Below are 16,785 nucleotides of genomic sequence, written 5' to 3' on the forward strand. Positions count from 1 at the left end.
CACAGGCAATGTAAACATTTATAACATGTGTGTATATATATATATATATATATATATATATATATATATATATATAAATATATATATATATATATATATATATATATATATATATATATATATATATATATATATATATATATATATATATATATATTTATACCATCTCAACACTGCATATATCTGTGTTGCAACATCAATCATCCGCAAACGAAGCTTATGAGATGCAGTCAATGTAATATGCTTTCAGGTGTCATGACAGTTTACTAAAAACGATGTTTTAACCTCTGGCATCAAGACACTGCCTGTGATGAGACGACGTGAAGTCACTCGATGGTTTTCCTCCTCTGGACCTCGCGAAGACTCTAATACTGTCGACTTGTGCTGTTAAAACCATCGGTTAAGATTCTGTACAAAATGTACAACATAGAAATACATAGAGTTTAGATTATTACAATGAGGCCTACAAAATAAAAACGACCACAAATTGTGTCCAGTATTGCAGGCGGAGCCGTCTCTATCAGTTTCTATCAACCATGGCCCAATCAGAAACTGCTTTGCGTCTTACATCATCACATCATGGCCGTTTACAACATACATAATAAAGCTATCAAAACAAAAGGTTCCAAAATCTTTCTATAAAGGATTTTTTTGTTCTTTTGTTTCTCTACAACAATGTCAGTTAATATTTACAACAAGCCCTAAAAATAATTTAATATTCATCGTAATCATACACGCTTTCTACACAATGTAGGCAGACCTAGTTCTTGGGCAGAGCACAATGTGTGCTGATTGGCTAACAGTCGCTAAGGAGGAGGAGTCTGGAGGAAGGGGCGGGGTCACAGAGAGGAGGTGGTGGAGTCGACGATCTCTCTCCCGTTGCAGACCGTTGGAACGTAGTGGGCACTCACAGATGCTTTGAAAAGAAACGGCAAAAGAGTAATTAGATGGATGTTAAAAAGTTATAGCATTTTATCTCATGCTTCTTTTTAAATTATTTACATAGAATTCTTTAAACAGACTTTTCAAAATGTAAATTACTGAAATATTTTCTTTGATTTGAGAAAACAAATTAATTTTTACATAATCGTGAAATAAATATTTTAGCTTACAAGACTGGTTACTCAAAAGTCTTATTCCGGCCATTTCAGTATTATTATTATTTTTTTAGACCTTATTTCACCTACTAACCTCGCAAATATTTTTTTTCTAAAAAAAATGGAAGCATGTACATCAATATTTCTTACATATCATTGTAGCACAGTTTGTGCTGAATACAAAAAAATACAAATACAAAAAATTCCATGTTGGCCAATACTATGTAATAAGTAGCTGAAATAAGCACAAATATCGGGGCATGTCAAAACAGGGGCCCCAAAATCACCACAGACCATACATATATAGTTTTTTTTATTAAAATAAATATCTAAATCAATATAGTAAATACTATTGTAATACAGTTAATGTTTTTTAGATTACCCATGTAAAAAAAATATACATTTATTAGTAAAATATCATAATAAGGTTGAATAAGTATGGTTAAATATTATTAACATACTACAAACAGTATTTGCCATGTTGACAGTAAATAATATTTAACTAGATATTTTCAAGACACTTCTATACTGCTTAAAGTGACATTTAAAGGCTTAACTAGTTTAATTAGGTTACTAGGCAGGTTAGGGTAGTTAGCCAGGTTATTGGATAACGATGGTTTGTTTTGTAGACTATCAAAACAATATATATAGCTTAAAAGGGCTAATAATATTGACCTTAAAAAATATATATATAATCAAAGGGGTGGTAAATAATTCTGACTTTAACTGTACATATATAAAGTACTCAGCATATATGAGGACACCCTCCACAAATCTCTCATTTACATTAATATATGTATTTACTGTACAGTAGATTAGTCAGTACTGAAGCCAAATCTGAAGGTTATCTAACAAAATAACTTATAATAATAGCTTAAATATTAGAAGGCCAAATTTATATGTTAGGGAAAAATATTAAATAACATTTTTAAAAACAGCAACAATCAAGAGAAACAAAAATATATATAGAAAACAATTGTTGAAATGTTGTAGTTTGTAATTTTTTTTGCAATATTTTGCATGAATTCAAATGTAGTATCTATTTCTAAAGATGTTCTGTGACTGAAAGCTAGTTGCATTGGAAAAAGTTTGTTTTGTCGTTAAATTGGAATCTGCACTAAAATTACAAAAACCTTTACAAAAATTCTATTGAAAACTAAAAAAAATATTATTAGTTTATTTAATTTAAAATTACTTATTTAAGAAAGATATTTGTAAATTTATAAATTAATCAAATTAAATGTAATTCAGAAGTATTTATTTTAGTATTTTAATTGTTTTATTTTATTGATATTGTATTTTTAACTAGTCAAGTAACAATAACATAGAATACCGTTGTCAAATATAACAAATATTATGAAGTTGTTAACAGTATTGCATTAACAAGCACGCGCGTTATGTAATAATATTACTTTTCTAAGTAAGATGTGAAGTAACGCATTTAAAAAAGTAAGTAATCATATTTGAGTTACTTTTTAAAAACTGTAACACGAGTTAGTTTTTAGTTTGATTAATTCGCTTTTAAAAAATACATTTCTCAATTAATTTAAGTGATCATCACTATGAATCATGCAGTCAATGAGAATGTATCCATTATTTTGGAACGCATGGAAGAAAAGGAAAAGGGGATTATCGTCTCTATGAACAATGATTTTACTTATGACAAAAAGTACAAAAGTAGCAAACACATGGCTTTAAACTTGCAATATTCTATATTCGGCATGTATAGCTCTGGGGTCAGAAAGCTCTCAGATACCTTTATCCCCAAATATTATTTCAAAGGTAAATGACTTTTTTTATGTTAATTGCAAGCCTCAGCTAGATAATAAAAAGTAACACAAAAGTAACTTAAAAGTAAGGTAAGGCCTTACTAGCCATAAAAAGTAACTGAGAAACTCAATATTGTCATGCATTACTTTCTAAAGTAACTTTCCACAACACTTTATTTGTTTCAATTTTACTAAATATTCATAAACTAAACTGTCAGGTTAAGACCTTTTAGAACATCTTTTAAAATCCAAATTGCTCATTTTGACATATAGTAGGCAGTACACATCATTTATCAAGCTATTCTGTGCATAATAATAATAAAAACAAATAAATACTACATGCAGTATGCAAGCTTTATACTGCAGCGATAATAACAGTTGTTAGAATGTGACAGAGAACACAGCCAGGGTTACATGTGGCCAACTTGACTTAAAAGGCAGCACAAACTTTTCAAAAAGTTCCCAGACATGCTTTCCCCCCGATTTGATTCTCCTCTCATCACCTTCCTCCCCCTGGTTTCTCTGCTAGCGAGTGACTGTATGTGATCTCTGCTCTGCTGTGTCTTCTCTTCTTTGCAGTGTCTGTCATGTTATTTATTAGATGGATAAAATGTAAATAAAGATGAAACTGTTTACCTGATCTGTTTTTGTGCTCGTGAATAATGCATCAGAGCAGAAGCGGGTTTCTGTGCACACATGGGCTTATTAGAACGGCCGCACTTTTCCTCTGGGCTCTTACACAACTGCTCTGTGTGACAATGCTGACATTAAAATCCTCTGTGTAAATTGGCATATCAAAGGGCTGTAATCACTGCAAACCGCCTGTGTAAGCACTGCAGAAAGTTCAGCATTGACATCCAGTTGGCCTTGCGTGTCACATGTATTCAGAGCACAAGTGAACTGCTTTGCAGGGTGTTTTTCAATTTGTGCTGTTTTCAGTGTTTTTTGCGACTCGTGCCATTATGGCTTGCAGTTTTGCATGCTTATGAAGCAAGTATGTAATATAGTTTATCATCACATTAGAGTCCCATTTTACCATAACCCTGAAGATGCAATGTGAAAGACACAGCCGTAATGGTGATGCATTGATGGTTGCTTAAGTGTTGTGAAAGGGTTGCTATGGCGTTGTAAGGTGATTGAGAGGTTGATTTGGCACTAGAATGCCATCTGAAATGTTCAATTCTATAAATAAACCCTATTTACATACACTACCTGGCAAAAGTCTTGTCGTCAATCTCAGTTGTAAGAGCAACAAATAGTAACTTGATTTGTAGTTGATCATTTGGAAAAGTGGCAGAAGGTAGATTTTTCTGATGAATCCTCTGCTGAGCTGCTTCCCAATCATCACAAACACTGCAGAAGATGTATGGGAACCAGCATGGATCCAAGATTCTCACAGAAATCAGTCAAGTTTAGTGAAGGAAAAAGGGCGAAGGGGTTACATTCAGTATGAGGGCGTGCGAGAGATCTACAGAGTGGATGGCAACATCAACAGCCTGAGGTATCAAGACATTCTGTGCTGCCCGTTACATTACAAACCACAGAAGAGGGCAAATTCTTCAGCAGGATAGCGCTCCTTCTCATACTTCAGCCTCTACATCTAGCCCTTGAAAGCAAAGGAGATCAAGGTGCTCAAGGATTGGCCAGCCCAGTCACCAGATTTAAACATTATTGAGCGAAAGATGAAGTAGGAGGCATTAAAGATGAATCCAAAAAATCTTGATGAACTCTGAGAGTCCTGCAAGAACGCTTTCTTTGCCATTCCATATGACTTTATTAAGTTATTTGAGTCATTGCAGAGATGTATGGATGCAGTCCTCCAAGCTCATGGGAGTCATACACAATATTCATTCTTTTTCCACTGCACCATGACTTTATATTTTATACTGGACATTATTTCTGTTAAGTTACAAGACTTTTGTCTAAGCAAAGTCAGACCTTACTGTCCTAATTAAATAATTAAAAATAATATCATATTTTATTTTGGTGAAATGAGTGTAATCTAGAGGCCTTTGCCTTTCATGTAAGCCACTTCTGATACCAAATGATCAACTAGACGTCAAGTTATTATTTGTTGTTCCTATAACTTGGATAGGGGACAAGACTTTAGTCATGTAGTTTAGATTCCATCCAATATTGTATCTATCAATTTATTTATTATTCAAACTATACCGCTCTCTAGTCAACATTCACTGTTCTCTTGTTCCATGCATCCATTCGTCCATCCATTCAACCATTTTTCTTTTTACCCATCCATCTATCCATCTGTTGATACATCTGTCAAGTGTTGTTTCCATCTATCTATATTTTTTATCCAATTGTTATTCTTATTCATCAGTCTCTATTTGGTTCTTTCCCATCATCCAATTATGCATCCAAGTACCTGTACTTCCGTCAGTTGTTGTTTCCATCTATCTATGTTTCTTTTTTATCCATTTTTTATTTTTATTCATTAATCTCTGTTTGGTTTTTTCCCTTCATCCGTTTACACAGCCATCTATCCATTTGCTGATCTTATATTCGTACATTCCTCATCTATTCATCTTTTCTTCTATCCATCCATCCATCCATCCATTATTTGCATGTTTATAATGGGAAACATGAAAAACTTGTTCGCTTCAATAGTGATTTCCATTCATTCATTTTTCTTTGGTTCTTTTAATCCATCCATCTGCTGTTTTTTCTTCCCCCTTCTATCCATCATCTATACATCCATTCATCTACTGTTCTTTTCTGCCATCCATCCATCTATTGACCAATGTATCAATTTAGAAAATAAAATAGATATCTATTCATCAATCCCAATTTTTTCCATCCATCATCCATCCATCCATCCATCCATCCATCCATCCATCCATCCATCTATTTACCAATGTATCAATTTAGAAAATGAAATAGATATCTATTCATCAGTCTCTATTTTTTCCATCCATCCATCCATCCATCCATACATCCATCCATCCATCTATTGACCAATGTATCAATCTAGAAAGTAAAATAGATATCTATTCATCAGTCCCTATTTTTTCCATCCATCCATCATCCATCCATCCATCCATCTATTGACCAATGTATCAATCTAGAAAGTAAAATAGATATCTATTCATCAGTCCCTATTTTTTCCATCCATCCATCATCCATCCATCCATCCATCTATTGACCAATGTATCAATCTAGAAAGTAAAATAGATATCTATTCATCAGTCTCTATTTTTTTCCCATCCATCCATCCATCCATCCATCCATCCATCTATTTATCAATGTATCAATTTAGAAAGTAAAATAGATATCTATTCATCAGTCTCTATTTTTTCCATCCATCCATCCATCCATCCATCCATCCATCCATCCATCCATCCATCCATCCATCCATCCATCCATCCATCCATCCATCCATCCATCCATCCATCCATCCATCCATCATCCATCCATCCATGCATCCATAAATATTTTCTTCCATACATTCATCCATCCATCCATCCATCCATCCATCCATCCATCCATCCATCCATCCATCCATCTATTGATCCATTTATCCATTTAAAAGGTAAGATAGATATCCATTCATCAGTCTCTATTTGGTTCTTTCCATCCATCCATCTATCCATCCAACCATTCATATTATTCATTATTTGTATATTTATAGTGGAAACATGAAAAACTCTTTCGCTTCATTAGTTATTTCCATTTACCAGTTTCTTTGGTTTTTTCAATCCATCTATCTGCTGTTCTTTTCTTTCACCTTTCTACCATCCATCAATCATATGATTAATATAATTTGTATATTTATAGTGGGAAACAAATGAACAACTATTTCTTTTTCTTTGGTACTTTCCATCCATCCATTCATCCATCCATCCATCTACAGTTCTTTTCTTCCATCCATCCATCCATCCATCCATCCATCCATCCATCCATCCATCCATCCATCCATCCATCCATCCATCCATCCATCCATCCATCCATCCATCCACTGTTATTTTCTTCCATCCGTCTATTCATCAAAACATCAATACATTTTGAACACTTTTTTTCACTTTTTTCAAAATTCACTTTTTAAATCTTTATATCTAATTTATCTGTTTGTTTGACTGTAGATCTCACCATGGGACGCATAGCTAGTTGCTGGCCCGCTCACGCTGAACCGGTTCATGTTTAACCGATGACTGGTGACGTTCTTCTGAGGCTGGAACATGATGATGTGGACCTTGGGGGCAAACATGCAGCCCAACACCACAAATCCGCTCAGACTAACAGATATACACATGGTTGTGGTTTGAACCTGAGAAAGAGAGACAGAGAGAAAAACACAATTCATTTCTTATCCTTCATTGTCTCTACAGTGACTCCCATTCATTCCGATAATCAGAAGCTATTAGTCGTAACTATCAAGATCCCCTTGGCTAATAAAGAGGTAGAGCAAGGGGGTATAATAACAGTGACATTTAGCGAAGTGCTGCGTAAATAGCATTTGATTAGAAGTAGCTGAATGTCTCCCATTAGGAACGTAATTTTCCTCCCTCTAGTTTTAGATCTTCATGTTGCTCCCTATGGTCCCCCGTCAAGGCACGCTGCTGTGAGCCAATGGATAAGAGGACAGATATAACGCTAAACAGAACAGGAATATCTCAACCCCAAGGGAACCTAGACCTTTACAAACAACTCAAGGATGATCCGCTTAAAGCATGATTTCACAGAGAGCCAAATTAACCGTGTGATCAGTTTCAGACCTTTATCCCATTATGCTTTATCGTCAGGTTTAAATAAGTTTCCCGTGTGTATGCACATGTACTGATAAAAATATGCAGACTGATAAGCTTTTCTATTAGTCTTGCTCATATATTTCTGCAATGGAATCAGTGTGAGCCATCTACAAAGCTGTCCTTATTCAATTGTGTTCTGCTTGGTTGGTTCGTGGCTCTGCAAGCGTTTCACTTGGGTTTCTATATCTTTCCACTATCCTGCGGTTCTACAGGCATCAGCATTCTGAGCGAGTGGTCTCTGAGGGCCGGGTCTCTTGAGCAAAGAGCCTCTGTTCGCACTTCATTGACTGTGGCCTGGTAAGACTCATTTTCGTCACTCTCCCGGCAAGAATTCCTCCTTGCGTCAGCGGGCCATGTATGTGCCTCTAACCAGTCTGGTCCTACAGCGCTGTTTGAGTACTTCAGCTTTGAGATGGATTCGCTGGGTGTGGTGAATGACAAACTCAGTTAAAGAGATGCTCAGGCACTGTCACACTGAATCACTCTATGCGATATATTTGCTGCATCAATGAGCTATTGAGAAGTTGTCTGTTGAGGCTATGTGTTTGCTGAAGATTTAAATTTGTCAACAGATTTCTATCTGACAGTTCTGCTTACTTGGTGTAATTCCTAATACACGTAACAGCTATCCGAACAGCAGGCGTCTCGCATTCCCACAAGCACGGATACAAGACAACATTGTCTGTTTTGCATGTTAATGGCTTTTTTTCTGGTTCCACTCTTCAGCTCAGATCACTTTGATTCGTTTTCGCACAAATAGATTAAATCTTCATTTAGCTTCAGGTACTGTAATTTGATCTGAGCGGTGTTTCTGTTTACGTCAAACAGTACTGGGCAAAATTGTGAAGAACTGGTTACAAGAGTTGGAAGTTTTATTGATTTATCCACACCCCAAAGGGAGACTCATTCATAATAATTTGTACAGTGACAAGTATTATTAGGTAAATTCTGGCATTATTTCACTGCAGAACACATTAATGTCGACATTTAGGTTTTTCTCTTTATCTGACCCATTTATGTCTGGTCTTGGAATATCTAATAATAAACTGATGAGTTGATTCAGATGTTTTGAAAAGGAGGAGCTGGGAAATGTGTAGTGTTGGTGTGCCTCTAGGAAAACCCGAAGTGACTAGACCCTTTTTTTGCATTTAGCTAATTCAACCCTAATCGTACAAACTTGAGCCAGTTAATCACTAGATCCTTAGGTGTATTCACACTAGGTTTAGTTGCCATGAACCATGCTGATGCACAATTGTATCCCCTTCCCTCTCCTCTGATGGCCTGCACTCACACTGCATTTTCCTTCTGACCCTGAGCACGCTCCATCGACTGTTCAGTTTAGGTGGATGAGAAGCGATCTCGCTCAGCACAGTGGGGATTGCTTTATAACGTTTTAGTCATTTGGGATGCAGTGACACACATTTAAATATTTTGCAGAACAGATCCACAACTTTTGACGCTTATAAATTATCATAAGTCATCGTGCTGCATGTATTAGGATGCTTTGCTGAAGGTGCAGCTGATGTACAGCGAGCGGTTTGCGTCTATAATAAACTGACAGCTTGTCTTCATTGAAAAGTAAGTATGATTAATAAGTCCACAGCAAACTGTCCCTTAATAGTGACGTTGCATTTTCAGTTTCAGGCTTAGGCGCACTTTCCACTCACACTACAATCGTACCGTGCCAAAGCCCAACCGAACCGCGCTTTGCCACACTTCATCCAACTGAACCGTGCCCGGGCCCAATTCACTCTCACACTTTTCAATCTAACCAGGAAATGTGCCTGGGCATGGTTCGGATAGCATAGTGTGGGTGCACCCTTAGAGGAAAGAGTTTTGGAGCTGGTTAGAGCTAAAATCTGAAGAACTGTTGCCTAAACTATATTTGAACCCTCTGACTTCAGTGTATAGACCAAAAAACAGACAAACAAAACACTGAAACAATTTTCAAATGACCTTCTTTTGTGTTTGACAGAAAGTGTAGGTCATACAAGTTTGGAACAACATGAAGGTTTGAAAATGGTGAAGGAATTGTATTTTGGGGTAGTTAATATCTTTTTAAAGTTACACTTAGTGAAGTTTATTTATAAACTAATTTTGAGAGGATCACATGCTTTTAATTGAACGCAGCTGGACCGGCATTAGCCAATTCATGATTCACCAATCAGACGACCCATACCACAGCCATCTTCGTTTTGAAGAATCCCCCCTTCCACCCCTACTCCTCCTCCTTTCCTAGACGGATGGCATAGTGGCCCAGTGGTTAGCACTGTTGCCTTACAGCAAGAACGTCACTGGTTCAAGCTAGTCAACGTTTCTGTGCAGAGTTTACATATTCTCCCAATGCTCGCACGGGTTTCCCCCGGGTACCCCGGCTTCCTCCCACCGTCCAGAAACATGCAACTTAAGCTAATTGACTAATTCAAATGAGCACCATAAGCATGCTACTAGTAAGTAGTTATCTCTTTATAGCAATCCCTATTTTTTCATTAACTACAACAGCAGGGGAGTTTCAAGATCAACCTGAGCTCAAACTCCCCTCTCGCTCTGCAACGGGAGGGAGCCCTGGCCTCGAGGATCTTATGAGATCAGGGCACTTTCCCAGGACAGCATGCCAAACATGCTTTATAATCAATCATCAACTAAGTTTGAACTCTTGAATTGCAATTATATGAACTTTTTAAGGGGCCATTGGAGAGGGGTCTAGATGCAGACCAAGTGCAGTTGCAAGGTGAACTGCATGTAATGCTTTAATGCACACACAACCCCGCCCCTAATCCTACCCCTCACAGTGAGGTCACTAATTCCATTTAGTGAATTGTGTCTGACATTACATGTCTGAGATAACAAAACCAAGTCTGCATCTAAATACTATTGGAGGCCATTCACATATCACGTGTGTGGAAGGTACTACGCTTCCAGTGTTTAGATGCTCTGCGTTTAGGTAATTTGTTTACCATCATTACTGAGATGTGTATTTTTCATACAAAATGTGAAGCTGATTGATTGGTTCTTGTCATGATGTGTGGTGTGCTTCTAAATATCTAAAAAGTTGAGTCTGAAAAAGTGAGTGTGCATCATTGCCACAAGTTTTCATTAGAATTAATGAAATTGAGCATGCAAAAGGTGTAATATGTGAACCTGGCTCCTGGCCCTTTCCCCACCTTGGCCCCCCTCTCTGTAAATAATGCCAAAAATAAATTTAATTTATAGTGTCAGACGTACCCTGTAGTCACTGGACGTGACGTAGAAGATTGGCAGGAAGGCCAGCCAGATGATGCATGTGGTGTACATGGTGAACCCGATGAACTTAGCCTCATTGAAGTTCTCCGGACACTTGCGGGTCTTGAAGGCATAGACTGTGCAGAGTACCACCAGAACCACATCGTAGCTCAGCGACATCAGCATGCTAGAGTCCCTTACATTGCACTTCAAAATGACAGTCTGGCGTTTCTCTGGCGTGGTGAACCGCCGCGTACCGGGCACTTCCACCAGCAGCCATACCGACACCAGCAGGAGCTGAACAGATATCAGCGACAGACAGATGAAAACCTGTGAGCTGGGACTGATGAAGCGTGGTCGCTGAGCCCCACCCTCCTTCACACCGCTGAAGATTCGAGCGATTCGATTGGTTTTCGTAAGCAAGGCAGAGTAACACACTGCAAATGAGGTACCGAGGCCTAACCTTCGCAATGTGCACACAATAGGTGATGGCTTTGCAATGAATATGAAAGTCATGACGTAGGACATGAAGACTCCCAGCAGAAGGATATAGCACAGTTCACGACCGGACGCCTTGACCAGTGGTGTGTCATTGTGCCGAATGAAGACGATGAACACCATTAAAGTACAGATGAAGCCAACGCATGCAATCGAGATTGGTCCAATGGCCCAAGCATCCTCCCACATGATGTAGTCCTCCGGAAGGTCATAGCACCCAGTCAGATCAGGACGGGGCCACTGACCTGGTGCACAGGGCATGCAGGTAAACTCATCCGGAAGGTATTCGTAAGGCTCGCAGGGAGTACAAATCCAGCAACAGTATTCACCTGCTTGCATCTTCTTCATTTCGTTTGGAGCACAAGGGTCGCTGCATTGAGAAGTGGGCACATCAGCTCCCCTTGGCCAGCCAATCAAGCCTTCATTTAGGGATAGACTCTCTGCCCATTCTCCTACTTGTACATAAGCAAACTTGTCACTTCCTGGCACGCTCTGGTAATTGAAGATGTTGTAGCGGCCCACTCCATCTCCATACGCATCAAACTTGACTTGACTCTCTAAGCCGGCAGGGGAGAATGGAGCTGGAGAGAGTACGAGAAAGAGGGGGGAGAAGTTAATTCACACATTTCAAGCGGGACGAAACACATTATTAACTCAAGAACAGATAGTTCCCTTTATGACTGTCTTTGGTTGTTATCAGTAAGAAAGTAAACGGCAGCGGGCTCATGAAGCAATTATGGTAGGTAAAGAAAAGTATCATCAAGCCTCTAAACAGAATGACTACACAATGGCATCGGAGCGGAGAACGTACTGAGTGTGTGATGAGGAATCGGGCGTCTTTCTGTCAGAGTTTATGTGCTAGGTATTGGTTTTATCGCTCATATGAAGTCTCCCACACACTTCTGTACTGTAGCTCGGGGCTCTGGGAGTAAGCGTCCTTGGTCAGCACATTGCAAAAATAAGACACGGGCAAATGAGCACAGAGGAGCTGATGCTTCTGTCTCTCATTTTGGCCTAAGGGAGAATGATATATTGTGAACCGAGAGAAAAGACGAGAAGAAAATGTCCCTCTAGGGATGATGGTGAAACTGTCACTACTGTTTGTGCAAGTGATTATTTTTCTATAGTGGCGAGAGAAAGAGTGCGAATTGAAGGTGCAGGGTTGTTGATGAGTTGGCAGGAAAATGTATTAGGAAAATTTTTTAATATGAAATTCACATTGTTTTGCCTATCTATCTATCTATCTATCTATCTATCTATCTATCTATCTATCTATCTATCTATCTATCTATCTATCTATCTATCTATCTGTCTGTCTGTCTGTCTGTCTGTCTGTCTGTCTGTCTGTCTGTCTGTCTGTCTGTCTGTCTGTCTGTCTGTCTGTCTTTCCGTCCGTCCATCCGTCCATCTGTTTGTCAATTGTTCTATCTATCTGTCTGTCTGTCCATCCGTCAATCATCTATCGTTTTATCATTCTAATGTTTGTTAAGTCCATCAATATATCCACCCATCCATCAATCCGTCTGTCTATTGTTCAATCATTTGTTCAGTCTATCTATCTATCTATCTATCTATCTATCTATCTATCTATCTATCTATCTATCTATCTATCTATCTATCTATCTATCTATCTATCTATCTATCTATCTATCTATCTATCTATCATCTATCTATCTATCTATCTATCTATCTATCTATCTATCTATCTATCTATCTATCTATCTATCTATCTATCTATCATCTATCTATCTATCTATCTGTCTATCTATCTATCTATCTATCTATCTATCTGTCTGTCTGTCTGTCTGTCTGTCTCTCTGTCTGTCTGTCTGTCTGTCTGTCTGTCTGTCTTTCCGTCCGTCCATCTGTTTGTCAATTGTTCTATCTATCTGTGTGTCCGTCCATCCGTCAATCATCTATCGTTTTATCATTCTAATGTTTGTTCAGTCCATCAATATATCCACCCATCCATCAATTCGTCTGTCTATTGTTCTATCATTTGTTCAGTCCATCTATCTATCTATCTATCTATCTATCTATCTATCTATCTATCTATCTATCTATCTATCTATCTATCTATCTATCTATCTATCTATCTATCTATCTATCTATCTATCTATCTATCTATCTATCTATCCATCTATCCATCCATCCATCCATCTGCATCTGTTGTTCTGTCTATCCATCCATTCATCAATCTATCTCTGAAAATAGCATTGTTTAATCCATCCGTATAAAATAGCGTTGTTTTATTTTTCTGATCACATACACATAGTCACTCTGTACTGTCAGGAATTTGCATGTTAAGTATTTACTTATTTTGGCCATGTTAACTACATGCAGACACACAAGCAGTATGCTACATCCAAACCTGGAGCGGTGCGTTTTCTGCTGACAGTGTAATTGCTCAGAGGGTCTCTGGGAGCTCGCTGCTGGATGATGATTCATCAGATAAGGAAAGCAGGTTAGAAGTTATGAACCCCATCATTCACAAAAATAACGTCAATGTCAACACCCATGCACTCACACACCCACTTCACACACACACATATGTATGCAGCTGAGGTGCAAAGAAATGCACACCGGTCTTGTTGAATCGGAGAACTTCATCGTGTGCTGGATCAAATTAACCTTCTGTGCCCCGTAGTTCATTTTTTTCAGAGCTCGTCTGTTCGTCCAGCGATTTGATGGCATGCAACGCTCTATAGCGTGTAATCATCCCTCATTGGCAGCAGATGCCAAACACACCCCTGTATTAAATAATCAGCATCTGGTAACAGGATAATTAACTGTAATATAATTACCCGTTACAAACACTAATTGCAGTTAATTAGCTTTGCGCTGAGACTCCAAGGATATGGACATACGTTTTGGGTAAATGCTTTCCATGCGGTTCAGTGGACAGAGACAGTCCGATGGATGTATGAATGGATATATATATTGTTTTATCTAGTCTGTCTGTCTGTCTGTCTGTCTGTCTGTCTGTCTGTCTGTCTGTCTGTCTATCTATCTATCTATCTATCTATCTATCTATCTATCTATCTATCTATCTATCTATCTATCTATCCTGTTTGTCTATCTGTGTCTGTCTGTCCACTGTTTTATCATTTTTTCTGCATATTGCTCTATTTTTCTAACAATATATCATAGATTTTTGTGCAGATGCACTGTAAAAAAGTATTTGTTGATTAACAGTTTCCACATTTTGTGATTCACAAGTGTTATGTAAAAAAAAAAGTTAGGTCTGTGCTCTGTCGATTTTTGATGTTGAAAATTCAACTCTACAGTTTAACAAAGTGACTTTTGTTGACATTTTAGTAATCTGAAATAATATAATGTATAAGAAATAATATATAAAGAAATAAATTTGAAAAAAAAAAATACTGGCAGTTTATTACAAGCTTTTTGTAACATTATATACAACACCCACCCAGACAATATATTACTTCAAACTAATAAAAACGTAAATATATATCACTTTTTCAAACTTTTAAAGGTTATAAAATGTTGGAAGAAAGATCAAGATCACATAATGCAATTCAAAAGACTATATACGCTACCTGACAAAAGTTTGTCACCTATCCAGGTTTTAGAAAAAACAAATAACTTGACTTTTATTTGATCATTTGATGTCAGTAGTAGTGGCTTATATGAAAGGCAAAGACCTCTAGATTATGCTTATTTTACCAAAATAAAATATGATCATGCCTTGATTTTTAATTATTTAATTAAGACAGTAAGGTCTGACTTTGCTTAGACAAAAGCCTTGTCACTTAACAGAAATAATGTCCAGTATAAAATATAAAGTGATGGTGCAGTGGGAAAAGAGGCAATTTTGTGTATGACTCTAATGTGCTTGGATGACTGCATCCATACATCTTTGCAGTGTCTCAGATATTTTGAGTCAATGGAATGGCAAATTATGAGTTCATCAAGATTCTTTGTATTCAATGACTTCTCCTTCATCCTATCCCAGACATGCTCAATGATGTTCCTATCTGGTGACTGAGCTGGCCAATTCTGAAGCACCTTGACCTTCTTTGCTTTCAGGAGCTTTGATGTGGAGGCTGAAGTATGAGAAGGAGCTTTATCCAGCTGAAGAATTTGCCTCTCCTCTGTTTTGTAATGTAAAGGGCAGCACAAATGTCTAGATACCTTAGGTTGTCGATGTTGCCATCTGCTCTGCAGATTTCTCACATGCCCCCATACTGAATGTAACCCCAAACTATGATTTTTCATTTACCAAACTTGATTGATTTTTGTGAAAATCTTGGTTCATGCAGGTTCCAGTAGGTCTTCTGCAGTATTTGTGATGATTGGGATGCAGCTCAGCAGAGAATTCATCAGAAAAATCTACCTTCTGCCACTTGATCAACTAGAACTACCAAATGATCAACTAGAAGTCAAGTTATTATTAGTTGCTCTTACAACTGAGATTGACGACAATATTTTACAGTTAGTGTACAAAAGGAAAAATAAAAACACGAATCACAAAATACTTGTTATTAAAGCTACAGCTGTTCTTTTACAGTGTGTATTTAAGAAATAAGAGGATCATATATTAAAGAAAATATGTGAGATTGATTTAAAAAGTAGCTTAAATTAGTCAAACTTTGACTTAATCCTCAAACCAATTTCAAAATCTGTTGTTTTTAATAGGCTACAAACCAGTTTTTTTTAACCATGCCTTATCTCACTACAGCTGATGTTCAGTCATGCACAAACAATAGGGTATTTATATCACATTATTTACCTGCCACCATTAAAATAACAGGTTATCAGTGTCAGTCAGAAATCTCGGAGCGGATCCCTGACAGATGTTTGCATGTTCTGTCATGGGATGCTTTAGACACAGGTACAGTAAATCAACAAATCAGGCTTGTAGTATGTGACAGTGCCTTAAAATAACTCTATTGATCTGAGCATCCAGCAAGAGCAGTTTAACCTGAGGAGAGTGCTTCCATCTATTACAGCTCGACACAAATCACTCAGACTCGTGAAGCGGAGGGACATCAACACTCACAGGCCAACTGAGGATGAACATCAATATATAATTTACCTCTCTTTCGCTTTACTGTAGGAGAAGTTGTTTACATATTATGACACATTAAGGCATAAAGAGCATTTCTCTATATGCAGCTGACTATGAATGTGGAAATGCAGGTCAGGGCTGTAATGTACTTTTTGAAGAAGAACACCTTTAATAGCTCAATAGTACTTAATGCAAGATGCTACATTAGTTTTTTCACTGTTGTATAATGAAAACTCCTAAAATTACATTACATTAATGATGTCATAGAAACATTTTTGGTTACACAAATAATCCACACTTATAGGGGTTCAAAATGTTATAGGGATGGCTGATAATGTTTTGAATATGACAGAACAGTTCTGTCTTGTTCTCGAATCTGATTGGCTGAAAGCCGTGACTCCCGT

The 16,785-nt window shown here is 37.5% G+C and overlaps 1 protein-coding gene across 3 annotated transcripts in view; it reads right to left on the minus strand.

Annotated features, from left to right (window-relative positions):
- Positions 1-222: 222 nt before the first annotated feature.
- The window catches only part of grm3 (glutamate receptor, metabotropic 3), a 75,308-nt gene continuing 58,745 nt past the window's right edge, over positions 223-16,785 (minus strand). Inside the window, exons 4-6 of one of the 3 annotated variants that reach the window (XM_087292315.1) lie at positions 10,855-11,930; positions 6,971-7,148; positions 223-916 (exon numbers count right to left, since the gene is read on the minus strand). In XM_087292315.1, the coding sequence (XP_087148441.1) occupies positions 840-916; positions 6,971-7,148; positions 10,855-11,930 (1,331 nt within the window). In that variant the 3' untranslated portion in view covers positions 223-839. 3 annotated transcript variants of the gene reach the window in all.

Source organism: Danio rerio, chromosome 18 (genome assembly GCF_052040795.2).
Source record: "Danio rerio strain M-AB ecotype USA chromosome 18, GRCz13ab, whole genome shotgun sequence".
Classification (NCBI taxonomy): Eukaryota; Metazoa; Chordata; class Actinopteri; order Cypriniformes; family Danionidae; genus Danio; species Danio rerio.